Source organism: Phaenicophaeus curvirostris, chromosome 1 (assembly GCF_032191515.1).
Source record: "Phaenicophaeus curvirostris isolate KB17595 chromosome 1, BPBGC_Pcur_1.0, whole genome shotgun sequence".
In the NCBI taxonomy this organism is placed as follows: Eukaryota; Metazoa; Chordata; class Aves; order Cuculiformes; family Cuculidae; genus Phaenicophaeus; species Phaenicophaeus curvirostris.
In genome coordinates, this window is record NC_091392.1 from 121,122,666 (window position 1) to 121,150,103 (window position 27,438).

Sequence of the window (27,438 nt, forward strand, 5' to 3'; positions counted from 1 at the left end):
AATCCAGTTGCTTCCATCCTTCTTGTTTAAAATCTGACGGGTGCCAATTTGTATCAGGCAAGTAGCTGGGTGCTTCGTAGAGACAGCTGGGCAAGGATGAAAGCCTCCTTCACTGGAGCTGATGGTAGACTCATAGCAATTACCTGTGAAGCTCTGGCTCTGTAAAGCAGCAGGATGTGAGTGAGGCTGTAGGAAAGAGCGTACACACCATGTGTTGGCACGGCAAGTGAACAGGATAAGGAATTGAAGATGGGTAGATGAACTGAGGAGGATTTGCCAGAGAGGAGTTTTACCACTGAGTGTAGACATATGCACTGAAGCAATAATAGTGCTGTAGCTGGACTAGAAACTAGTGGCTTCTACAACTCTGACATCTTTTGTCTTCTCCTTTCCTCCTCCAAAAATCAATACATGGGCTTTGAACAGATACCATTACAGCAGGTCATCCAGGTACATTAGAGAGGATTGTTGCGAGAACAGGGACACACAGAAAACAGTAAGAAACTGTGCAGAAACTCCCTGCAAGAGATCCCAGCCACCAAAGAAGAAAGGTGGGTTTTATATCTTTCTATGTAGATATGCTATAACATTTATAACCTTGCAACAAAAATATTTTTTTAAAAGAATTTATTATATACCTTAATCATATTTTATATCTACATATTTCAATTGCTACAAGGACAGTATTTTATGGCCCCTTCTTTAATGTCACAGGATATTTAAAAATACAAGGGACATGATATTGAATATTTGAAGAGTGGTCAGAATAAGAGATCTCTCTTATCTTTCTTCACTGATATGAAAACAACTTTCCTGCATATAGTGCATGGTTTACTGCAATCTAGTTGCCTAATTTGCTGATAACACAGGGCTTAGTTACCAGAGTTTCAGTGTTTTGATGGAAGATTGAACAAAACCTTTGTTTCATGCTTGTCTCCTAGTAATAGATTGTGACCCTTTTAACTCTTATTTCCTATCACTGACTGACCATGAAGGAATGGAACTTGACCACCTTCCTTCCTGCCCACTCCAAAACAAAAAAGCACTAAAAACAATAGATAAGATAGGAAGATACAAACATCTGTTGACTCAGTGTTCTGTGACTTAAAGATGTTTTTTAGACCGCTCAGCCTAGCAGATTGTAACAGCTAAGGATGCCTAAGCAAAGAAATGCCTGGGAGAACTTGGCAGCTGAGCAACAGCAGGGGAAGGAGTATGTGCAACATCTTAGGCTGTTCCTAACATTACAAACTCCAATTGTTTTTGTTTTCAAAATCCAGATTTATTGTTTGAGGCCATCATCAAAATGTTCTTTGTTCTTCCACTATGAAACAGATGGTATAGATGTGCCCTGCAATTTTATTGCTATGTTATGATTTTATCATGTCATGCTCAAACCAATAAGTTCATTCAGTCTACAATAAAACTTTCATTCTGCTGCGCTGCCAATGGATGCATTGAATAAAATGGCAGTTTAAAAAGTTTCAAGTTGCTGAATCAATATTTCATTATTTGTCTTAGATTGGCTTTATTAGGGATAGAAATGAAGCTCAACAACAGATGAAAGCTTGAAATAGTTACTTGGAAAGATGTAATGAGAATGGACTTGTGCACAACTACTGCATTTTTAGTCTTTTCATTTCTTAATACAAGCTTAATAAATCTTTTCCGACATGATGAGATTAGACAAAATTGTTCAGCTCTGGTCTTTGTAAGGTTAGTCAAACTATCAGCTGAAAAAATCTTTCTCAAGGTTATACACAAGTGAAAGAAAACTTCTATTATAAATTTACCTTGACATAGGCTTGAATAAAAAGAAAGCCTAATCTGTGAAGAGATGTTCTGAAGAGTGTTCAGTTCAAGAGGAACATGACTGAAGGGAAAATACCTAAAATATAGCAAGATTTAACTCTCCACATTTCTTTATCAGTGCTTTTCAACCACAGCACGAGTCATCTGTTCAATACATTTAATCATTTAAGGCCAGAGGCAGGTACAGGAACTTGCTACTCTAACCTCAGAGGTATTCTGATATCCAGAGCAGAGTTGATACCTGAATATATAAACTTATGTAGAAATCTAACTTCAACCATTCTGTTGATTTCTTGAGGTGAAATACAGCAGGACAAATGCTATTGTTGTTGCAGACAGAGCCTTAGAAGGGAGATGACAAGGAGACATGTTGATGATAGAAATTTTTACTTACAGGGAAAATATTGCAAATATCTTGGCTATAGGGGACACTTTATCTACTTGCCCTGTAGAGATAGCCTTATGCACACCACCAGAGGAGCAGAGAAGTGATTTAAACAATCCTAAGGAATGAAAACTCCTACCAGGTAGACAAGCACTGCAATGTTGCTGGGATAACCTCAACATTCCTGCACACCTCCCCGTCCACTGCCTTGCTGCACTCCAAGGAGTCTCTTATTAACCCTCTCCGGGGTTTGATTCCACCAGTACCTGAACTGGCCAATCCAGTTTAGTGGACCAGTATCTCAGGTTGCCCTTGAGGATTGTTAGTACTGAGTAAGTGGTCCGACATCCCCATTTTGATGATCTTCCTGCTGTGGGTTTGCTGGGAATCCTGATATCAACCACAGCACAAGGGCGGGTTAAGTCAAAGCAGAGATGTGTGTATTAACTTGATCCAAATATAGAGAGTAAAATTATAAAGAGGTTCAGAGGACTTCTAAAACTCCTATACTACTAGCAGTGTAATTGCTTCAATTGACCTGGCCTCTTCCTTTTTTTTTTTCTCTCTCTTCTTTTTTTAACTAAGAAAAAAATAGACCGTTATTTAATTGTATCACTTCCTGTGGATTTGGCATTAGAAGAGACCCTTTACCATTTCTGAGTGCCCTTCCAACAATTAGACTTGAAAAACCCACCCAGTAGCGTTCTATCAAAATTAATTAAATTCACCTGCCAGCAGCTTAAATAACAAAGTGAAGATCAAAATTTGCATAAGGTACTAGACAGAGATGGCAGGAACATTCCTAAAGAACCTTCACATAATTTCTTTATATCCCCTTCAAAGCCACGTAAAAAAGTGAAGCTTTTACAATGTGCACCCCAGAAATTAAAATTAAGGCCACACAAGTAAGAGAAAAGCAACTCCATGGACCTCAAGAGGAGAGAAGTGATGTCTCAGGTAGAGACAACCATGGCAGCTTAGGGATTCTCCATCAGTGCTAGATGCCCTTCTTCAGGAGGGAGAGCAGACAGCATTTCTGCTGCCTCTCACCCAGCAACCCCTTCGTGATATCTGTGCTGAATATTAGCTAACCTCAGATCAGTACAGATAGCGGTTATGACGGTGTCATTGCAGCCCAAGGATGCAATCTGAGAAAGCAGAAGGGAACACCATGAGGAAAAGAATGATGGGAGGGTAGCATCTCACAGCAACTCACCTGTGCAATCTTGTGGAAAAAGAGCATTTGTTCACAACCAACAACAGAAATCGCTTTAAAAGAAAGGATTATTGAAATGATGTTTGCTATCAACAAGCCAATCATTTGCCATTGTCACCAGCACAGACGGGGTGCCACACGAAAGGTCCACAGGCAGTACTTGACTCTAAAAACCTGTGCCCAACAGCAAAATGAACTCCTCAGGTTTCTCTTTATTCTTGTCAAGCCAGGGCATAGAACAGCTGCTAGGAAAGGGCAAACCAAAGGGAATTGAATGTTTTGGTCACTTGGGGTAGTGCCACTCAGCTGCCTGGGAAGGCATTTTGTATATGTCCTGCTCTTGAAATAGGGGTCAGAAGTCTGGGGCTCATACCTTTGATGTCGCTTTTGGAGAAGCCTTTTCAACAGTATGGCCCAAAACTTGGTGGAGGGAGTACTGGTGAAGTGAGAGGCTTTAGTCAGCCTTATCACAATAAACACATTTTTACACAGCAATCTGGAAATCTCTGGACAAATGAGCAATATGGGATGATCTTCTGTCAGCCAAGTTGCTAGGAGACATCACTGTAGTCAATCAGCTATTGACTACTGCTGCTCAGGAATGTTTTTAGTAAACTAATTTTTTAATGAACTCTCCATGAGCTAAAATTGCTCATGGGACCATGCCAATTTTGACAAAAACAAGCAACAGAACCTGCAGTGGCAAAGTTTTTTGAGGTTCCAGATGGAATTTGTGATCAAAAACCTATGATGGGAAGGTTGGTGTCACCAGCATACAAAAAAAGCCAAGAGGAGTGACTCAAATCCACACCTCTGATAATCCTTGACAGAAAAATACTGGTCTGCTTTCCAATGACTCATAAGAAGCTAACATGTAAGTTAAGTCTATCATAATTAGTTTAAATTCACCATACTCAGAAATGTGCACATACTACAGGAAATTTCAAGGGATTTTGAAGTCTGAAAAACTTGAAGACTGCTAGCTTTGTCTAATGTGCACAACAGTCCAAGGCCACACAATAGAAGAAACTCAAGTTCAAATCCTTGCTCCAGGGCTGTGGGTGAGTGGGAAAGTCAGGGCAAGAACCAGCCTTCCTCACAAGCTGGTGTGTTGGCAGCTTCAAGCCACCGAATGTTTTGGCACTGATTTTATGAACAGTTTTCAGGCTGTGCTGATACAGAACAGTAAATGTTCTGTATCTGAAAGGTATCTGAAAGGCATCTGAAAGCCTTGTGCAGGACAGAAATCCCTTTTTAAAATACTTTGCCTGCCAGTAGTGGAGGTGGTAGCATTTTCACAGAGTCAAGCTGCCTGTATGGAAAGGCTGAAAGGTAGTGAAGGTGGCAGCACAAATAGGTTAGATAAGGGAAACTGAGCTACAAATGACACTTCGTAAGGCTAAAAAAAATTATTGAGGAGAATGTAACACTAGAAATTACTTCCAAACCGACATTTCTTCTAGAGAATCTGCACAATAAAAATATCAACTTTTATGCAGTTTGATAAAAAAGCGTGTGAAAGATTTTAGGGAGGAAAAAAAAAAGAGGTGTCATTATTCAGCACTGTTTTTAAACAAAATGCCAAAATCAGCAAGTTAAGAGGAAAAAAAGCCCAGAAATAGAAAAATGAAGCATCTAACTTTTTACCATTAGTAGACACATCTGATTAAACATGTTAGACATCCTTTCACATTGCAGAAGTTATTAAACTGTTAAAAAAAAATTCTGGAGCTCAGACTGAACGTAAGAAAAATTACATAAATGTCAGCGCCAATTCCTGTAGCCAGTAACGAGTCTACTCCAAGCACAGCTCTGGTTGCCTTGCGCAGCGCACTCTGTAGAGCAGCACAGGCTGCTCCAGCGGCGTAGGGGCATTATGCCAGGCAGAGCTGGCAAAGCCTGGCTGCGCACAGACAGTGTGGATGTGGAACAGAGCCATTCCCTGGAGATCATAAAGGGCATGTTAGATATTAAAGCAACATTTTGTCTTAGCTGTCCCCGTGCCTCAGATTCTGGTGAGCACCCACATGTGGAGAACAGAACCTAAAACATTACAATATGCTTATTGTGGGCAAAGCCCACAGAAGTACGAACATACAATTGACTTGGTTGTGCTAATCATCAGGATGACGGACCTTTCCCATGCCCACGAGTCTCACTATGATGGCAGACAGGCTGCTGTCTGCAGTGTACAAGCAGCTGTGCTGCAGATCTCTGGTCCCTCCGATGCAGTGTGACCACCGAGGGCAGTCAGGCTTAGATTTGGGGTCAACGTTTGTTTTTTTGCATGGAAGGCAGCTGTTTTCATTTTAAAGCTGGCATTTATCTTCAACTTTCCCATTCAGTCAGGTGCTTTCACAGCAGACTTTGCTTACTGTTGCCTACATTACCAGCAAATGAATGTGCAAGCATGCCCAGCCCAGCTGTGGGGTGACTACGTGAGAAAATCTAGTCTGAGCAACTTTCACATGTGGTGTTTCCTTTCAGAAGGCAGATATATTTCATCTTCATTCATCTGTATGGAAAAAACCCTATGGTTCCAACAGAACCATAAACAGAAAAACATACAATGCAAAAATGAAAGGAAGAAATGAAAACCAACAGCAATTCTAATAGTAAATGACTTGTGATAAGACTGCTTAAAGCTATCAGCTGAGGAAATTTTTGAGCCGGTCGCATCATCCTTGTTTTTCTCTGACAGTATCACTTTTCACAGAAAATCCTTGCAAGAAATGCTGTCTGCAATGTTTATAATCTTGGAAATGATCCATGTGTGGTGGCTACCGTAAGACTGGAAGTTAAAAGGCCACAGGTGGCAACAGCCCGGCCTTCACCACATGTCACAGCAGACTGATGCCTGCATCCAGCCCAGGTCCCTGCATTTAGCCCCTTGTTTTTTTCTCTGGCTCTGAAATACTGCATGGTCTGTGACCAAGACAGCAAGGTAAAGGGACAAGGAAGGAAAGTAGGAAAGCCTGAGTCCCAGACCCTCATACATACAGACCTCGCAGTTTGCAGTCATTGAGTAAACAACTTATGTCACTGCATATGTTGAAGAGTGGGTGCTCTGCCACTGCTAGCATTGAAAATGGAGTAAGAAAAATAAAAATAAACTTAGATTGTGAGCCTTTGACCGATGGAATTGGTCCAGGATCTGTTCTGTGGCAAAACACACCCTATACCCTGGGAAAGGCCAGGGAGACAATCTGGTATAGATTACTCCTTAAGCAGAGATTTCATTGCTGGAAGTATCAAAATAAGTTTTCTGAGTACTTCTTTCCTTCTTGCTTTAAGCTCCTCAACTAACTTTGTAGGTACACAGGTACCTACAAAGCTTCCAATTGGAAAAGGAAAGGGCAGGTCACGCTACAAGGTTTTGTTTTGATTCTTCATTCTTTGTCCCAAGACAGGGGGAAACAGCACAGTGGTTGGTGTGCTTTTTATTGCATGATACACTGAGACAGAATGGGGAAAAAGAACATGTCCTAATATTACAGCAAACATTGTGGCAGAGAGCTAAATGGTAGACGAATGCTGCATAATGAACAATGAAGCTGGTGAAGGGGCTGGAGAACAGGCCTTATGAGGAGCGGCTGAGAGAGCTGGGGTTGTTTAGCCTGGAGAAGAGGAGTTTTTCACGGAAAGGGTCATTGGGCACTGGCTGCCCAGGGAGGTAGTTGAGTCAGCTTCCCTGGAGGTGTTTAAAGGACGCGTGGATGAGGCACTGAGGGGCATGGTTTAGTGATTGATAGGAATGGTCGGACTCGATGATCCGGTGGGTCTTTTCCAACCTGGTGATTCTATGATTCTGTGATAACGTATACACCTTTCTTGCACTGAATTGTTACTTAGCATTCAATAACTCGCTGCCAAATCAAAAATACAATTACTGAGATCTCACTGCAGAAGAAAAGTGTAGTTCAACTTTCTGGCAAAGCTGAAAGTTCAATTATCCTGTAGCAAATCAATCAAACGTGTGTGAAGCAAGCAATGAAACAGTACAGATGTCACCTCACTGCTTTCAGTTGGACATGGTTTTTCTTTTTAAAAATCAGTTAGTAGCACTAGGAAATATTCACAGATTATGCAGAAGATAAAAAGGAATCTGTCAGCATGATTTAGAGTGGCAGAGAGCAGTATTCAGGACATAAGAAACAATAAATCATGAACATTCATCACTAGATATGTGATACAACTATTTGATTTTTTTATAGACACCAAGATTCATGATACCAGTTTAACATTATAGCTACCACATTTCAGTAGCTAGAAGCCAGGCATGCAGAAGCCATCATGCATTGAAGCATGTGTAAACACATTAGCCAATGTTGATGGATGTGTGGTCAGGATACTGTACGTGTATATGCACAGTGAATGCCACTTAACTGAACACACAGTGTTCTGTTTGGATGGTGTTGGTCTGAGCTAGACAAATAAAAGCTTACCAAGGCGAGCAAGGCGCTACACTATGCACATGATGGTTTGCAAAATCACACACACTTTGCTGCTTCAAGTGACTCTTTTTGCATTTTTGTTATGACCTGTACGAAACTGCACTTGTGCTCATGAAGTTCTAAGATACGTACCTCCTATCAGTCTTCACTAACATCTCCCACAGCCTCTGGTGATGCGGTAAGCTAATGAAAAATATCAGGAACATATTATGCTATTTACCAGCACCTGAGTGAGAAAGGATGACAAACTTTGTCTAACTGGAATGGAAACCCTTCAGTTTCCAGCAGGAATCATTACACAAGGCTGTTTGTTTTTGACTTGTTTCCTATTAATACATCATTCATAGAGCTGATGCAAAATTTTGCAATCACTTCCTTGTGAATGGCTGAAGCCAACTTTGAAATTGAGTCCCCTGATTTTAACATTTTTTTCCTACAGTACACTGCTTCATTTCATTGTAATAATTTCTGCTTTCCTTCAGCCTGTGACTTATTTAGCTATGGCTACAACAAATGCATTTTTTTAAAAACTGAAAACAAATTCACAAATCAGATTAAAAGAAATAATATCAAGTCTACTTGAAAACAAAATTACATTTATATTTTAAGTTATCAAAACAACCAATTCACTGCAAATGATCAGTTACATAAACCAATGGGAATTAAAGAGCATCACTTTACAAAGTTAGTTCTCACTGCAGTTGTGTGTAATTGATATTTTGAAACATGAGGCATCTTAAAAAATTTTATTTAGCATGTCCAAAAACAAATGTTACAAAAAATTTTCTATAAACATAGGCAAAAATGTTTAAATAGGATCATTTAATGTAAACCAAACCCCTTTAAAATACGCAATACTGTATCAGAGGTTATTTACATCCAGTGAAGACAGAACAACCTCCACTAATGCTTAATATCATCTAAGCAAATAATTCCCATCATTTCTTAAAACAGCAACACTTACATTTAAGTTAGTTTTAGTAGATAAAACATCTCAATCCTAACACAAGATGTAATTCAATGTTACATTTGAAGTGGGAAAGGCAGTATCCTGACTATTCATGTCATAAGTCAAGACAGTACTGCATTCAGATTGGCAAAACCTTTACAGAGGGAAAACTATAAATTTGTAGTATTTATTGCATGATAGAACAATTACATGATAGGTGAAACTATTAAGTGATTTGCTAGAAAAGTTGTATAAAACCCCTGTATATATGAAATATTATTTTTCAATCAGATTAGAAAAAACAACCAAAAGAAGAAGCTATTTTCCCACATTTCACAAAACAGAATAAAACAGTTTGTAATTTGACATTAATATAACATTTCATGTCTTAAAGGAAATACATTTGGATAACTGTTGCGCGTCAGTTTTGTTTAATTAGGAAATTTATTCACAAAGACATCTCTATATCCTACAATGGCATTCATGCTGATGCACATGGAAAATGCATAGCCCAAAAAATTCAACTTACAGATCATTTAAGATATTTGGTTGTGGCTTTTTTGGAAAGACAAGCATCATTTTTGCATTGCACACAAAGGTATTTATAGGAAACAGCAACATAATCAACTTAGATGCCAGAAGCATAAAGTCACTAAAACTGGCAGTGGAACATAGAGTAATTAAAAAAAAAGAAAAATAAAAGAGAAAACAAGAAAAGCCAGCTCATCTCTAAACTACACTGCCCATATTTAGGGGATGATGGCAGCTGCTGAATGACCTAATGTGAAATGAGTGATCTCCAAGCATTTCCTACAGGAAAGTCTTATATCTGAACAATAAAAATTACTGCTAAAACTGCCAGCTGTGCTGGCAGGCACAGGAGATGCCAATATGGCACGGATATTGAAATACCAGATTTTTTTTGAGGTGGTTCCTGCATGTTGATATGAGGCACTTTGTTTCGGTAATGTCTGCCTATAGCAGTACATTAACTGTTGCTCAGTATAAAAGGAGCTTTAACTGTGACAAGCGGCAACTCAAGACACATATAACAAAACATATGTCCAAACATATGTCCATATGTCCAAAACATATTGTACTTATCTCTCCAATATCTATTAAGAAAAAAGGAATATAGGAGTTATCTTTTTGACAACATTTTGGCCTGGAGTTCATCCATTAACTCTAATACAACTTGTCTTAGCAACTGAAGTTCCCCACTACACAATTTAGGCAACCTACTTTTTGCCAAAAATAAGAACATAGAATTAATCATAAAATCCTTACTTCATTTGTGAATATATTATATCAATTTCTTACAGAAGTGTGAGCTATACACACTCATGTATGACCATAGACTTCTTTTCAGCACCTTTCTGTAAAATCCCTTAAGGAAAAGGCCAGCCAAGCCACTGTAAGATAGTGGACACCAGCATGCATCTCAGACATTTACAAGAACTTCAAATGGATGGCACTGGCATTTAATTTGTGGTCTTTGGAACAAGGTGCAACATCAGTTTCTGTTGTAAGAAAGCCAACGTGACACAATAGCCCTTCAGTGCTAAATACATTTCAGTTAGTGTTAACTGATTAGTAGAACACAGAAAAATACTAAACCTAATGTCATGCTACGGAGCGGGGTGGGGAGGAAGAAGAAAACCAAAATGAATATTCATAAACTAAACCAAACAATGAACTTCTAAATCAAGCTGGGAAAAATTGCCACACTCCAGCTGCAGCAGTTTAAATGTCATCTAAACCAGGTGGCTGAAATTCTGTACAAGCTTCTATTCTAACTTGGATCAAGTCTGACAGAAATCCACACCTCTCTAACCTCAAACGGTCATTCCAGACTAATGCATGGGGGTATGTCTGCATTGTGTCCTTAGAGAGAGAACACAGTAGGTCCTCAAGGTTCTGCCCTATATCTGGTGGGCTTCACAGCTCACAACTGGAATGAGCAGAGCCAGGGTGGCCAAACAATTTCTAGGGCCAGCCTGGGCTAACATGCTCCCCAGCACCTCTTACTCTGATGAGCACTTCTGATTTAAGAGTTGTGGAAAAAAAAAAGGCTTGCGTATACTGAGAATCCACACCATGGACAGAAGCACTACTGTTCCTAGAAACAATGAAAAATATAAGTAGTTGTGTTTCATTATAACATATTGTTAACTTTTGCAACTTAAGCACTTTGTCAGAATGGATAAGTGATAAGCATATTTGTTGTTGAAAAATGTTATCTATGTTCTCTGTAGAGGACTTCCACAGCCACCAATACAATGTGCACACACAGGACATGTAAGTATGCAAGAGGCGAAAGAGTATCTGGATTTGAGGGAAGGGTTTTTACTTCACAGTTGGGGAGAAAAAAAAAAGTCACACACGCTGAACACTTTCCTTGTTTTTCCCTTTTAAAAAGCAAACTAATACCTTAGGGTTTATGTGTTTATGGAAAATATCCCAGTCCCAGTGAAGACTATAGTAGGAAGACTCTGATTGGGACTTTACCTACTCTTGAGTATTTCATTATTTACTGCTGCATGAATTTTCAAGTTCTAAAGTTAACACGTGCACACTTCTCACCTTTAGAATACACAAGTAAAAATAGATAGGAAAACAGAGAGGAAAGGCAGAACACTGACAAAAAAGTACACTTAAATTCACTAATTAGTATCACAAGTTGTTAGCTTCTAAACATTTACAGAATTTTGAGTTGTAATAGCAAAAGAATACATCTCTTCTGCTAGGACTCTGAAATTATTGCTATTAAGCCAGCACACTCTAATGAGATACTGGTTTGAACACAGTGGCATACTGCACTCGGCCTTGCAAGGGCCCCGGATACAGTGTAGCATGTAACAAAAATCCAAGTGAGAAAAAGGAACCAACCAGACAAGAGGCAATACTGCAAAATCAGCCTCCTTTAGTGTAAATAACTACCTGAAGTGATGCTTAAGGATTCCCTACTTCAGGCAATGCAGACAGTCTGCAGTAAGGAAGGGGATTTCACAAATCTTGTGGGGAATGTCGACAATATCCAGAATAAAATGAGTGATAACCCTCAAAGTGGAGGTACTTTGGAGAAGCATGACAGAGCACCACAATTGTACCTGCACAACACTCTCAATACAAATTCCCTATCTTTTAAGACCTGCTGCAGGGGAAGAAAAACCCATACCCAAAGAACAAGTAAATCTAAACCAAAAGTGAAGTTCATTGTACAAGTCCATTAAATTACAGAAATGCATAATAAGCCATGATAAAGTGCTACAAAATGATTAATAATTTTTAAAAAGTCCATAGCATTCTTCTTGCTTTACTTGGTACTAGTGACAATAGGAGATAGGGCAATTGCATTGGCTGAACTGGAATTCACAATGTCTTCATATTGCGGGGGTGGATCTAAATGCTGTTCAGTTTCACCACTTCTCACACTGATTTCACCAGTGGCTTCCTCATATGAAGGAGGAGGATCACAGTTTGAAAGCCTTGTGGATATTGAGTCTGATCGCCCATCTGTATAGCTCAGACCTCCCGGAGAGAGCCCACTGACTTCAAACATTTCCTCCTGTGGGGAATGAACAATGCTGAGAGGCGGCGGGAGAGGACCTCTGCCATCAGCCACAGCACCATCACCCATTGCTTCGTGGGGTCCCCCATGCATGTACACCGACTGTCTACGCATTTTCTTTTTAAACAGGCATCTCCATATGACAAAAATGACAATAAGGATAACAAAAAGGCCAATGATTAATGGAAATGCAAGGTAAAATGAATACCAGGTATGTCCTGTGTTACTTTCTCCCTGAAGTCCATTTTTGTAGACTTTCCAGAACTCTTTCTAGAAAAGCAAGACAGGATAAGTCAGAAGCTATAAGACAGTTAAAAAAAATAAATTAATGTAATCAAGTTGTTTTAAATGAATGAGAAAAAAAAGGCATTACAAATACTGATGATTAAAATAATAACTGGTATGGATAAGCATGCACAATAAAGTCAAATCTGCTTCTGATGTGGTTAGTGGTACAAAACGATGCTGTACTTGCACTCAACATTGACAAACCTTCAGCACAAACAGGAGTAGCTGAGAAATCTAATCAGCATACATATCAGCTATTTGGTGGATAAAAATTTTTCAGTACCTCTCAAAACAAAAGTCGGATTTCATTTGTTTTAAAATTGTAATAATGTACTAATACAATTTGATAATACTGTTTTGGAATGACAGAAAACTTTGGCAAAGCACAACTGTGTTGTACTTTCATCTCATAGTTTAGACTTCCCCACCCTCTGGCTCATAAAGCAATTGTCAAGTTATTTTGAGTCAATTTAGATCCTCTCTTTGTAGCTAAAATTATCTTCAGCAGTGTAAGAATATTATACAGCTTATTCTAGTCTAGAAATTTTGACAACACATCCAGAGATAAATACAACAAAATGAAAAGTGAAAATATGAGCAAGGGAAAACAAAGATGAAGGAGGACACCAGTACTTCTTTCTGTATTACTCTTTTCCTATATTAACATACACAAGTAGGAGCACAGACATCATGTTGCTATCAGTTTTCTCTGCAGTGAATGCTACAAAAAGCTAGTACAAAGAAAGGCACACCTGACCTCAAAACAGCAGTCATCCTCACCTTTAGGATCTCTCCTACTAATAAACACTTCCAATGTTTTTTATAGCTATGTATAATTTAAGAAAAAAAAATATAAAACCCTCAAATTCGTGCCAGAAAGTCTAAACTCTTCAGTTCCTTTAAAAATGCAGATACCTGACCCACTCCTATTTATGCTGCTTTCTATTTTAAATGATAACACACATCTCGCATGCTAGTATTTATCAAATACCGTCTAAAATTGATACAGTCATTGTTCAGTTATTAGTAAATTGTGTATTCAGGTTGCAGACTGACTTTGTGCATGCATAAAGCAGACACATCAATTTTTTTGGTTCAGAATGGCTCCCACATGATCAGCATTAAAGTCATCACAGTGCCCCTCTTTGATATGAACCCAGGTACAAATCATCTAAGCTAAATCAAGTAGCCTCAACTTCAAATAAGGCAGGTAAATCTTGGAAGATGCACAAACCTCTCTAAACACTTCTCTACAAGGGCCTTCGTTGATGAATTTCTACAGCGAATCCCAGATCAGCTATGTTGACTTTGGAAAAACACTTCAGGGGAAAACCTAACACCACCCAAAATTAGCTGCACAACCGGACTTTTTGAATCTCTGCATGGTGAAAAAAAAAAACCAAACCCCGATAAAACTACACACCCCACCTCTCCCCATCCGATCACCAGGCAATTAGAATTTGGGAAATGTGTTATCTATTATATCTCCATCTGGTTTGAATACAACTAATTAGATTATTTAGTGGAATAAATAATACATATATTCTCAACAGAAAAAGCAGAAAAAGATTAATTAGCATTAGCTGCAATTATCTGTTATGGAACCAAGCTTTCTTCCCATTTCACTGTTTCACTGCCTTAACAGTGGCAAAGGAATAAAATGGTACAGTGTACATTTCAAGGCCAAAATTGCAAAGATCTAGGGAAAGTTGCCAAATATACTGGCTAGGATGTATCATTTTAAAGATTCTGTGGAGGAGAAAGGTAGTTTTGATGAGAAAGAAATCACACCTTTCCCTTCACAATATATTTTGTGTTGCAGACTGCAGAGGAAACGTGCTCTCTCTGATACAGAGGCAGTAAGTTGTGACTGATATGTTAGTAACGATTCCATACTACTTCTAACTCAACTCTATCTGCTGGAGAAAACGTCTCTGTAACTTCTTCAGAAGGCTGAAATAGCAGCATCCCTCCTAGTTACTCTGAAACATGACAAAGCAGCAGAAAAGCTGTTTTCCCAGAATGGCAGGCAATTAGTTCAGAATAGGGTGTGCGGCTGCGGGGGCTGCTCAAGTTGATGGTGTGACCAGTGGTGTATAAAGAGCTTAAGGTGTAAGCTGCCTAAAGGATGAAAGTAGTTTACTGTCCACTTTCATTTGCATGTGAGGCAAAGGAAATTCCAAGACAGTTTAGGCACCACTCCCCTGCCCTGTCAAAAATTAGTGCTTCACAGGTTAAAAATACTAAAAAAAAAATTTCTTTAATTTTTCCTCTTCAGGGAAAAAAACCCCACAAAACCCAAAATCCACTCCTATAAAAACTAAACAAACGAACAACAAACCAACCACCAACCAAAAACATGCTAGTGTACTAAACCCGAGATTTTTGGCTTGTATTTTTTCCAGCCAAATTTCCAAGGAAAGCACACAGGCTCTTAGTTCCAGACTGACAGAACTGATGGAAACTGCAGGAAACTAATACTTCAGGTTCTAGTGGCACAGCTGCCAAGGAGCTCCTCCTCTGGCTCAGCCATCTCACAGTTACACTATGCTGTAAAGTCATGGCACAGGAGGAGGACAAGTCACCTAGCCAAAGTCAAATAATGCCCAACAAAACGACAGGAAATTTGGATGAATTTACACAACGTGAGGATTCATACAAATTCCTATGGAGAGGAGAAATAAAAAAAAAAAAAAAAGGAGACAAATACTGAAAACCTAGGATGTAGGTGTAGAAAGTTAGAGCAATTTAAAAGCTGGAAAACTCACAGCATAAATATCCCTCCCATAGTTGCTGGTCTCTTAAACCAAGAAGAAAAAGGACTTACTTTCTATTTGACAAAACTATTAACCTGTGAAAAGGACACTCCAGTAATCGTTTACCCTTGAGCACTGTACAGCTGAGTATATCAGGCATGTGTATCAGGCATATATGCCTTAAAAGGCTGAAAAAATAAGTTAAGGAAGGCACAAAATCAGATAAGGACAATAGAAAGGACTTAGTAAAGATCTAACATATATTCCTGCCAAAAAATACTTTTCTGGATGTTCCTTACTGCTTTAGAAAATCCATTTTGAAATAATCAAAAGGAATTCTCAAGGGCATCCTACGCAAAGACAGTTACGGCCAATTTGCTAGAATTTTGTTTCCCTTTTATTTCTAATACTTCTTGGAACAGTCAGCATCAGTGAACTGGATCTGAATGCTGAATCAAATCAGGGATCCACAGGAAAGTTAAGAGACTTGCACCGCCTGCTGAGAATTTCAGCTGAGCTCCTTTTCTACATTTGGCAGCACTTGTCAGCCTCAAATGATTCTTGGTCAATTGTCTGATTTGTTTTCAAGGTGGACTAACAATATGCCAGTCAGAAGACTGCTTGGCATTCAGTAGGTAGAAGATAAAAACAAAGCAATAATGGGAAGTGAGTGTACTGCCACACCGTTTTCTTCTGGTCCGCCCTTAATTCCAAGTGGCAGGAAAAGATTCACCTTGTCTCTTCTGGGTATTTATACAGCATCCATAATTAGACATAGACTGATGACAGAAGTCTTATTTGATCACAGTATTTTAGATATCGGGCTGACAAGCTTTGAGCTGCTTACTAAGCTTTTCAGTGGTCTGTTTATTTTGCTAGAATAGGGCTATACGGGGAGCCTGGCAATTTCTATAATTCTTAAAATATGTGAGAAATTTGAAACACAAATTAAGATCTGTGACTTCTAACTTTTAAAACTTTCATGCAATATAATAAAACAAAAGAGAAAATAGAAATAAAATCAGTGCTTCAATTACACCCAGATACTTTGCACAGTAACTTTTGAATAAATCTTTGAGTCTCTCAACAACCTCTGAAAACTGACCAATGACCACAGTGCTGCCTGCAGGCTACAGGTACTATAAAAACAGATTTTCTAGATCAGATTTAGGTGTCGTGTAATCCATTATCATCTCTCTAACAACAACCAGTTGAGACTGCTGAAAGAAAAGTTCATTAATAAGCAGGCAGCAATACTCTTCCAGCTTCCACATATTTGTACTTCAAGGATTTCCATTAGCCAAAGCTGACCCTTTTTATTCAATGGTCCTAGACTGATTTATCATCTGTTAATTTATATTGTTCTCTGAACATATATAAGCTTTTAGCATCCAAGACATCCTGTGGCAAGGCAGTCAGTGCACAGCTATATTATTTGTGGTGAGAAGAGATACTTCCATGTCCTTTGAGCCTGTACCTTCTGGTTTCATTTGAGGCCCTCTTAGCTCTCTCAGCAGAAGGAAGAATCATAGAATCACCAGGTTGGAAGAGACCCACCGGATCATCGAGTCCAACCATTCCTATCAAACACTAAACCATGCCCCATAGCACCTCATCCACCCCTGCCTTAAACACCTCCAGGGAAGGTGACTCAACCACCTCCCTGGGCAGCCTGTTCCATTGCCTAATGACCCTTTCAGTGAAGAATTTTTTCCTTATGTCGAGCCTGAACCTCCCCTGGCAGAGCTTGAGGCCATTCCCTCTTGTCCTGTCCCCTGTCACTTAGGAGAAGAGGGCAGCACCCTCCTCTCCACAACCCCCCTTCAGGTAGTTGTAGAGAGCAATGAGGTCTCCCCTCAGCCTCCTCTTCTCCAGGCTAAACAACCCCAGCTCTCTCAACCATTCCTCATAAGGCCTGTTCTCCAGCCCCCTCACCAGCTTTGTTGCTCTTCTCTGGACTTGCTCCAGAGCCTCAACATCCTTCTTGTGGTGAGGGGCCCAGAACTGAACACAGGATTCGAGGAGCGGCCTCACCAGTGCCGAGTATAGAGGGAGAATAACCTCCCTGGACCTGCTGGTCACACCGTTTCTGATACAAGCCAAGATGCCATTGGCCTTCTTGGCCACCTGGGCACACTGCTGGCTCATGTTCAGTCAGCTGTCGACCAACACCCCCAGGTCCCTCTCCTCCAAGCAGCTTTCCAGTCAGGCTTCTCCTAGTCTGCAGCACTGCTTAGGGTTGTTGTGCCCCAAGTGCAGGACCCGGCATTTGGCCTTGTTAAACCTCATGCCATTGGACTCAGCCCAGCGGTCCAGCCTGTTCAGATCCCTTTGCAGAGCCTCCCGACCCTCCAGCAGATCGACACTTCCACCCAGCTTAGTGTCATCTGCAAACTTGCTAAGGGTGCACTCGATGCCTTCATCCAGGTCATTGATAAAGACATTGAACAGGGCTGGACCCAGCACTGAGCCCTGGGGAACCCCACTTGTCACTGGCCTCCAGCTGGATTTAACTCCATTTCCCACCACTCTCTGGGCCCAGCCATCCAACCAGTTTTCCAGCCAGGAGAGTGTGTGCCTGTCCAGCCAGAGGCTGACAGTTTCCGAAGCAGAATGCTATGAAAATCTGTATCGAAGGCTTTACTAATATCCAAGAAGACTACATCCACAGCCTTTCCCTCATCCAAGAGTCTAGTCACTTGGTCATAGAAGGCGATCAGGTTAGTTTGGCAAGACCTGCCTTTCGTGAACTCATGTTGACTGGAAGGCAAGTGACTGGCATCAGTTCAATCTTCATGGTCCTCACAGACACCAGCACATATTCCCTGATTTAACTCTTTTCCAATCTATTGTTACAAAAGTTTTTTAATATCTGGGCAACTGTCACACTTCTCTGGCCCTTCCTCAGGTACTAACTTGTTTTTTAAGCAAAAGGGAGAGCAATGCCATAAATGGCACATTCAAGATGTAGGTGTGCAATGATTCAGTTATGTTCTCCTTTTTGATCCCTATTCCTTAATTCTGATTCTTAGCACTCAAGCTTTTATTTTCTTTTGGTTTTGCTAGACTGCTAAGGATTAAATACAAGTCTTCATAGACTCAAATTCAGACCTCATTCCCAAGCCTAGTTCAGAGCCAACCATGTACACAATGAAGGTTTGCTTTTCCCCTGCATGCATTATACTTGTCAACACTGATTTTACCCAGGTCCTACCATTTATTCCCTTACTAACATAATCTTTATAATTGACTTTATCATTTTAAATATTAATTCTGAACTTATCAAAACCCCCTCGCCCACACACTATGAAATGCTTCCAATATTTCCATGATAGCTATGCATGTACTCTTCACATACATAATGCCAACTTCCAAGAAAAACTCATGCATCAAAAATAACTTGAGGGAACTGCTTCAGATTATTTCAATATTACAAATCTGGATGTTGCACACAAGGGAAAAATAACAAACCCATCCCACCCCCAAAAAGCCCATAAAACCCCCACAAGTGGACAAGATAAAAACCACAAATCACACAAAACAGAGTTATCGTGAGATAAACAAGCTACAGACCCTATTTGAAGTTGATCTATGCTGTGAAATTATTGTATTTTGGGTACTCTCAATATCCTGTATCATGATGCCAGTCCACTGATACAGTTCCTTCCCCTGGGACACAGAAGTTAAGTCTTATTAAGTAGCTATAAGGATGGATACCGCTTGGGACAATGGACTAAATAAAGCCTAAGTAAATGAATTAGACTCAGTCGTGACCGTGCATTAGCAGGGCCTGGCCCATTAGCAAGCTACCAAAATAGAAAAAAGAGCAGCCAGGCAAAAATGATACAATAGCAGAAGTGGGTCAGGACCTTATTGGAAACTCCTCCACGGTGATACAAGGGTTGTGGCAAAAGCAGAAGTGTAACTATTTCTACTTTACATCCCAAATACAAGACAAATCTATTCACAAAACCATAAAATGTTACTAAATGGGGAGAAAAGCTAAAGTGAGTGGCAACACTTTTAGGCTATGCTTTCTCTAGTGACTTGAACTTCTTGAGCTACTTAAGCAAAAGTGATACTATGTTAGAATCCTACACAAGTTGTGTCATTGTACACACAATCTTAATCAGGCAATGAGTTATCATTAGGAATGGCCACACAGAATCAAGTCTGGGGACATGACAAATGTGTGTGCAAGCACTTTAAAGCCTCAGAAAGAAGCAGCTTTGAAGTGACACTGCACATCCTACTACTTCATCAGAAAATTCTCATTCCAGCCTTATCCATCTCCCCAACTACGACCTTCACCAAAAAGATGCCAAGAACTTAAAACGTTCAGTATGTCTTTATAAAGACACAACTATTTTTTTGCTGTACAGCTTAGCCAGGGAAGGGTGGAATGCATTACCCATATAAATTCTGGAAGAAATCTAAAATGCTACCTGTGCCACCTCATCCGGCAACCCATTGGCCTGGCAAGTACAATTTCCCTATGCAAAAATACACAAGGAACAAGCTTTTTTTTTAAGATAAATTTTCTGAGTCACATCTGTTTTTACTTTAGACTTATCCTCAAATTCAGCCCTAATTTTGTCCAAGTCTGTCTTGAATTAAAAAAATATAATTATATATATCTTTACTGTATTGCATTAAGTAAGTCAGATGCCACCAAAAACCTGTGTACTGTTTTTATTAGTTGGGAAGCAATTTAAGATATTTTGGGTATGATGTGTAGCTATTGCTTGCAGAGCCATTAGCCTACATGCTTCTTTTAATTAAAGAAGCCAACAGACTTATGCAACAATTCTGTGCAGACAGTCTTTGCTTCATTCCCGTCAAGTTAATGTATCACTGCCCTTGCATAACACATGCAGTAGCATTGAAATTATTGTTCTTTCCATGTTTTAGATCACTGTTGCTCAACAACACTCTTTAGGGAGCTTGCAGATTTTAGCTTGACGAAGGCCACTACTTTTCTCACATTTTTAGACTATTAATAGTCTGGACACTGAACACTTTGGCCAGCTACACCAGCACCTGTGATTCAAAGTTTTGAGTTGCTCACTCATTTTGTGTGAACATATTCCAGAAAATTGATTCCATAAGAAGTGAGATAAGAGAAGACTTGAGCCCTCTGCTTCTATATATTCCCTATACCAATCCCAATCCCATCATTTCTTCCAAGCAAGGCAACTGCATTTGTTGATATCCAGGTCAGACTTCAGTGGGTGATGACAGGAGAACCAGGGACACAGGCTAATTGGGTAAATAGTGCTGACAAACAGACAACAGTTTTGCCGACCAGTTCTCAAGCAGGGGTATTAGTCCATATTCCTTTTCTTTCCAGCTGATGTTCATAACACTTAAGAGCATAATTATCTTTGAGACTTCTACCCCCTTCAAATTCAGTTTAATTGGGATGAAGGATTCAGAACTTACTGCTATGCAGTAACATTTGCTTAAATAAAAAGGCCAAAAAGAAAAACAAATCTAATGCAATGTAATAACGCTCAAGCATTCATTATACCCAAAAATTTAGTATCAATACACCCCATCGATCTTTAAATACACATACCGTTTTTTCCTCATTTTCGAATGCTTCTCTTGCTTCTTCATAGCTACAGATTTCTTCGCTGCATTCATGTTCTATGTTACCTTGCTTTAATTCTTCCCAAAATGTGTTGGCTCTAGGATATCTTTTTAATAAAGAATTGGCTTTGTCCTCTGTTAAGAACACTGAATAGGAGGAAAGACAACAAAGGTCACTTCTAAAATGTTTATCCCAAACCTTATGCTGAAACAGCTCAATAAAAAAAGCGTCTTTGGGAAATAAAGAGCTTTTTCAAAGCCCTCCCCTTTATTTAAGATGATAAAAGGCCTTTCCGAGTTTTATTCACTATGGTAAGTAGTTGGGCCTACAATTTCAGTAGTTATTGCTATAAAGTCATGCATTTGATGCACCTCAATTCAGCATATAGGCTTAAACAAGATTGAAGGTGGTGCCTAAGATTGCTCAGAAGAAACAGTCACATGCTCAGCGCAAGCTGTTTCTTAAACTAAGATGACACAAGAACAAACAAACCCTTCTTGTGAACATCCAAAAGGTATTTGCAACTGCCTGAGGGCATCACATCCAGAATGCTCTGAAATTTTTGATATAAATATTTATGAATATTACCCAGTCATATATACCAGAACAGCTGCATCTATCAAAATTTAAGTGTATAAGTTTCCTTAAGCACTTCAAAACAGATTTGCTCCCTTCACTCCAGAAATGTCAGCCGTGAAGTAGTGACCCTTTTGCGGAGAAAGGGAGGAAGAAGATTCTTTACTTTCTTGACTCACACACAAAACTTCACCTTATTTGATGAATCAAATAAAAACTCCAAAAGGCAACCAACATTCTGATACAAGTACTCTTAATTTGCTTTCCTTAGTTTTCTGTTCAAGGAAGAATGCTAGAAGCATCCTCATCTTCTGACGTTCCAGCTTTCCCTCAAACTCCTTGGTCAAATGATTTTTACAGTAACATACAGCAATTGGAATACTCCAAAAGCCAGCAGACTGAACTACCCAGGACATACACATGCAGTGAATGATGCAGAAATTCTCTAAGTATTTGAGATCAGGAAGCAAGAACACTATGACAATAGAACAGTGTTTTTGGGCTCTCACCGCCAGCAGAGGGACTAATTATTCAAGGCACGTTCATACTGACACACATATGCCGCTTTCCTGACCTATGCAATCATTTCTGCGTTGGTTCATTCACAGCTTGTCTGGGACCCTTGATATGCTATGAAGGCAACCTCTTGCTGCCTGCTGAGGGACAGAGACTGACTGGTCCAAGCAATGACTTATCTATAATTTTATATTAAAGCGGTTTTTTTCCCCCTTAATAATCTAATTTTGAATTTTAAAGAAGGATGGCAGCAGGTCTACAAAGACGGTCACTATACTTTTGCTTTCTTGTAAGACAGATGTGGTAGCATTTTTCAGCAATGAGGCTACTACCATAATTAGGCTAATGTACTTTAATTTTGTTTAGTCTCTGTGGTATAACTTGTTATAAAGCATTAGACAGTCATCTGCCTTTTGCAAAGGATTAAAAAAAGATTTGAAGATTAAACTCCAAAACACCAGTCACTCCTCTGCTTTCAGTGGAATACAAATGGTATGTACACGTACCACACAAATTACACTACTCATAATGTTGCCAGAGGTTCAGTGCATATCACTCTACAACTGCACCTATCACAGTTTTGGGTTTCTACAGCACCATGGGTGACCACATAGGCACCTCCTGTCAGTCAGTGTAAGTTCACTAACTAAATCTCTCCAAAAAGGAAAGAAAAAAAAAAGATGGCTTCTTTCCACTTCTCACACAATTCTCCTGACTCCTCTCTAAGCCTGGAGAACTTGGTTTCTTTCAACATGCCTCAGTGATCACCTAAATTTGATGAGATGAAGGTCACGTCCATATCACAAAGTCAGCATGCAGCCATGTATGGGGATGGATTCCCAGCACTCTATCTACTTCTCACCAACTCCTTCTGTTTGCATTCCTGAAGTGGAACAAGCTACAACCCAGGCTCTCTAAATTGCTCATGTGTGGAGTCACCAAAGAGCATATAATGCACTATAAATCAAGTTTCTCTTCCTTCAGCAGATAAAGCCTAGGGAAATTAATTTCATAGCTGGAATCCATCCCAGAGAAAAACAATGCGAGAAACTACAACAGCTTTGCAATGGATGCAGAAGAGAAAGAAATAGAGAGGATGCAAATACCCCTATTTAAAGCTTCTGGGTCTTGGAAACATACAAATCTTTCTTTCACAGCATGCACTGTCCAATTTACCAAAGCAGCAAACTGAGAATAAAGGTTTGAAAGCTGGTAAGTTATGAAATATTGCACTTGATACACATTAGGATAAACTTCTAAGTAATAGTTTAGTTTTCCAAAATGAGCTAAGCATACATTTCTGCATTGGTGAAGAACAGCAAAACATCAAAATAGTTCAATATTCAAGAAGAGTCAATATATGTCTATGTAAAACCTTTATTATTTAGCAATTCATATTCAGAAAGTGTGTCTCTTCTCACAATACAGCATAGAAAATGCATATATCCCAGAGACAAAAGCAGTCCACTGAGGAAAATAAACCACACCTCATATTAATTGTGAATGTATCCGATAAATAATGATCTATGATCAGTCCAGAACAGGAATTGCTTTCGACCCTGCAATGCCATAAGACTGAAGCATATTAATTTGCTTGTTTTAATTTGACATTCCTAAAGCTCTGCAAACTCCTAGTGACTTTAAATCCTATTGAGGAGTCAATACAAATACAGCAAGGAAACATAAAAAACATACACCGATCAAAGCAGGAGATACTGACTGAAACACAGTGATTTAATGAGAATCAGTTGTTGCCTGATGGATCCTATAAAAAGAGTTAATGGAACCATATTGCAGAAACCACTCTGGCTTCTTAGTATTCCAGGACCATCATCATGTAGACATTCAGTTATAATTGCACATGAAAGTGTAAAAAAAAAAACCAAACCACTTTGGGTTGGATGCCCAGCTAGCTAAGCTACAGCGTGGCTGAATTCACTGCAGCTGTTACTATGGAGCTGAAGATAATCAGGGAAGAATTGCACGTGGCAAAAAAAAAAAATAGTAATGAAGCAAGATAAAACTAACGTTTTCATTTTCTTAAGGAGATTAACTAGCAAATAAAAGATAAAGGAAAACCAAAAATTTTTATTTTGGCATTATATAAGATAAACAGAAATAAATAATTCAATGTATCTTCCTTTCCTGCAACTTTTGTAGAATACAGATGAAGATAAACAATTACAGAATTTAATGCAATTGAATACAAGTTTATTGCTTCAGACATGCTTGTGCTCTGCATGTAACACTTGGCTTTTAGCAAGCTGTTACGCATTAGTAAGCCACAAAGAAAATAATTCCAAGTCTTAGTTTCACTTACTGTAACTGAAGAGAGTAATATGGTCAGATCAATCTGTTATTTTTGCTGGAGAACTGGTGTGCTATCATACTAGTGAACAGATAATCAGAATCAGAAAAAGACAGGCAAGGACACAAGAAGATAAATACATCTCAGCCTGCTAGCTGAAGCTGTCACAGGCAAGTGAGAGAAGGAACAGGGAATATCAGTGTCTCAGAACACTTTTCCCACACTGAAGCATTGCCAAAGCAAAGCCCTTGTCACCAAACCCAGCTCTATTGAGACTATTATTGAGGCTTCCTTTTTCTGATTCCTTGCCAACAGCCAAGTGGATTAAAACCACCGCTAAATACTAGAAATAAGCATGTAATTTCAAATTTGAAGTTGCAGCTCCTGATAAATTTGAATCATTCTGTAGGTGATCTTAAAAGTGTTTCATTTGCACTGGGCAGAAGGGTGAAAAATGATTCAAGCATTAACTTACACAGCTTAAAAAGTGACTCCTGCTCTGAGAATCTGGAGTTACTGGGACAAGTTTAAAAACAGTTAAAACTACTCAAGGTTGGAAACTGAGCTCTGTGGTCTTCATTCTGCAGCCAGTTTTCAAAGGTCTACAAATGAGTCTGATGTCTCTATCAGCAGTAGCACGATTCCAGTTCAGTTTAGCATGGGCAAAGATCTGCATCATATGTAACACCAAAGCTGCCTGGGATTTTGAGCAGAGGACAGTTTTGTAGCATGTCAATGCTCACTTCATTGGGAACAATAAAGAATGCAAACTTATCACTAAGCTAAACTTACCATTATCCATGATGATTGCTGTCAAGGCAGGGAACTTGCAAATATCAAGTCTGTGAAAAAAGAGGAAACATCCTTTTGAGTCTGTGAATTACCATGAACTTGGAAAAAGTTTTTCTTCATTCCCAAATATTGTTACAAATGCAACAGTGTTGGAAACCCTGTCATCAAGATTAATCCCTCTTCTGAACTGTACCACTCTACATGCAGACTAATTTCAGTAGTACATAAATACTATCGAAAAAAAATACAACCACTGTGAAATGGTAGTTACCTTAACCTTTTTCAAAGCTTTCTATATTTAGAATATGCAAAAATGCTAATATGAAATAGGTGTGTATCATTTAGTTACTCTACAACCTCAGTTTTACCTAATTGAACTTGAATTACATTCTCCACTGTAATTACTTATACATTATATAAAACTTCAATTCACTCTGCAGAGATCATGAAGTCAACTCATTATCTTTAGCCTATGGATCAGACTTTTTGAACTCAGGATGAACACATGCAAATTCACCCAGAGTTTGCTACTGATTTAAACAAGATGCCTGCATAAAGTTAAGGGGCAGAACAAGACTTGAGATCCGGCAAAGGAACTTGCAATACATGAGAGGATCCCAACCTGCCCTACAAGAACTTACACGTACTTTATAGCTTATCTTGGAAAGAGAACAGACAAGAGATTCTCTCAGTCAAGAAAGTGCCTGAAGCTCATTACACCCACCAGCAAGAGTAGTTTGAGAGAATGTTTTCAGTTGCTTGGAGTTTATGCCAGTATGGGAAAAGTAAAGAAAATAAAAGCTCTCAGTAAAGTACAAGAAAGGTGCAGCTCTCTAGGCAAGCTGGTAGAACACCATGAAGTTAAAGTTGGTTTGTTTTTTTTTTACTAATAAATTACCTACTCTGAAAGGTTAGCATTAATTGTACTTCAAAGGCCAGGTTACACATCAACATTTCACACTATACTAATGTCCTCTCTGTACAAAAGTGATAAGTAGGCACAAAGTTTGGCCATAGCTAGTCTAGTATACAAAGATGAAAGTTAACATTTCCAGCATGGTCCATCCAACACTATTTTATAATGCAAAAGCAGACTGCTGTACTTGCTGCCTAAGTGAACAGAGCTCTGTAAAGCCATCCCAGCCTGCTAACAAGATTGTAGAATTGGGACTACGAGGTAAACTGATTTTAAAGCAAGTTCATCAAATCTCTGTAAATGCAAATAAATGCAAACGAACAGCATCATAGTGTTTAGCTTTTCACTTCCAAGTACAGTAAGGCAACAGAAGCAGAAGGCTTAAAAAAAATTGTCCAAATATATATAACCTCTTTTAATAGCCTTAATTGTTCTTAGTGGATTACTCTGTGGAAACGCAAAACTCCCTTTGCCACTTGTTCCTTGAATAAATTAAACTTAGTGTCCTTTACTGGGTAGTCACATTGTTACAACCCAAACATCTGTGCTGAAGAAACTGCCAAGCTTTTAATAACAAACAGCTCACACAAAAATTGGCTACTGGTGTGACTATTCTTTTAATTTGTTACATCATGAGTTTCTTTTGCCATTTATTACCCTCCAGTTCAGGTGGCTGCTTTTGCAACAGCTCCTGAAAGAAGATTCACAACAATAAGAGAGCAAGACCCATGAGCACTCACTTGCTCTGTTACATGGCAGTAATGTAATAAAGTGCATGAAATGCACTTTACCAGGCTACGTCTCTCAACTGGTGATGTTTTTCAGCATTAATTTTCATTTAGTCTTTAATTTCATTCTTTTAACAAATAACTTGGGTGCGGATTTCAACAACATTAAAAAAAACCCAAACCAACACAAAACCAAAACACACCCATCCACATCCATGCTCACTGAGTCACTACTAGCTGGCTCTGCCTACTGGAACCTTTGGCACAAAGAAGGGGACTAACTTGCCTCTTCCCTTCTAGGGGACATCTTCCACCAGAGGTACTGCCTCTACAACTGATATCACCTGATCTTTGCAAATGAACATCAGGATACTGACATACACAGACTAGAAAATGAGGGAAAACATGGAGGAGGAGGGAAAAAAGAAAGTACACAAAAGGAAAAACACCTTTTCTTCAGTGGAAATTGATTCAAGTATATTATGAGTGAGTGATAAAGATTTGCTGAATTGGCAGCCAAACGCAAGTTACAGTTCTTTTTACTCTTCCTTCATTACAAAAGGAACCAGTGTGTTCAT

General features: G+C 39.1%; 1 protein-coding gene across 2 annotated transcripts in view; it reads right to left on the minus strand.

Moving 5' to 3' along the window:
* Nucleotides 1-8,446: 8,446 nt before the first annotated feature.
* Nucleotides 8,447-27,438, minus strand: part of PRRG1 (proline rich and Gla domain 1) — a 33,431-nt gene continuing 14,439 nt past the window's right edge. For both annotated transcript variants that reach the window (XM_069873310.1, XM_069873318.1), the window contains exons 2-4: nucleotides 25,217-25,266; nucleotides 21,010-21,170; nucleotides 8,447-12,657 (exon numbers count right to left, since the gene is read on the minus strand). In XM_069873310.1, coding sequence (XP_069729411.1) covers nucleotides 12,133-12,657; nucleotides 21,010-21,170; nucleotides 25,217-25,226 — 696 coding nt within the window. In that variant the 5' untranslated portion in view covers nucleotides 25,227-25,266 and the 3' untranslated portion in view covers nucleotides 8,447-12,132. The remainder of the gene's footprint in view (nucleotides 12,658-21,009; nucleotides 21,171-25,216; nucleotides 25,267-27,438) is intronic.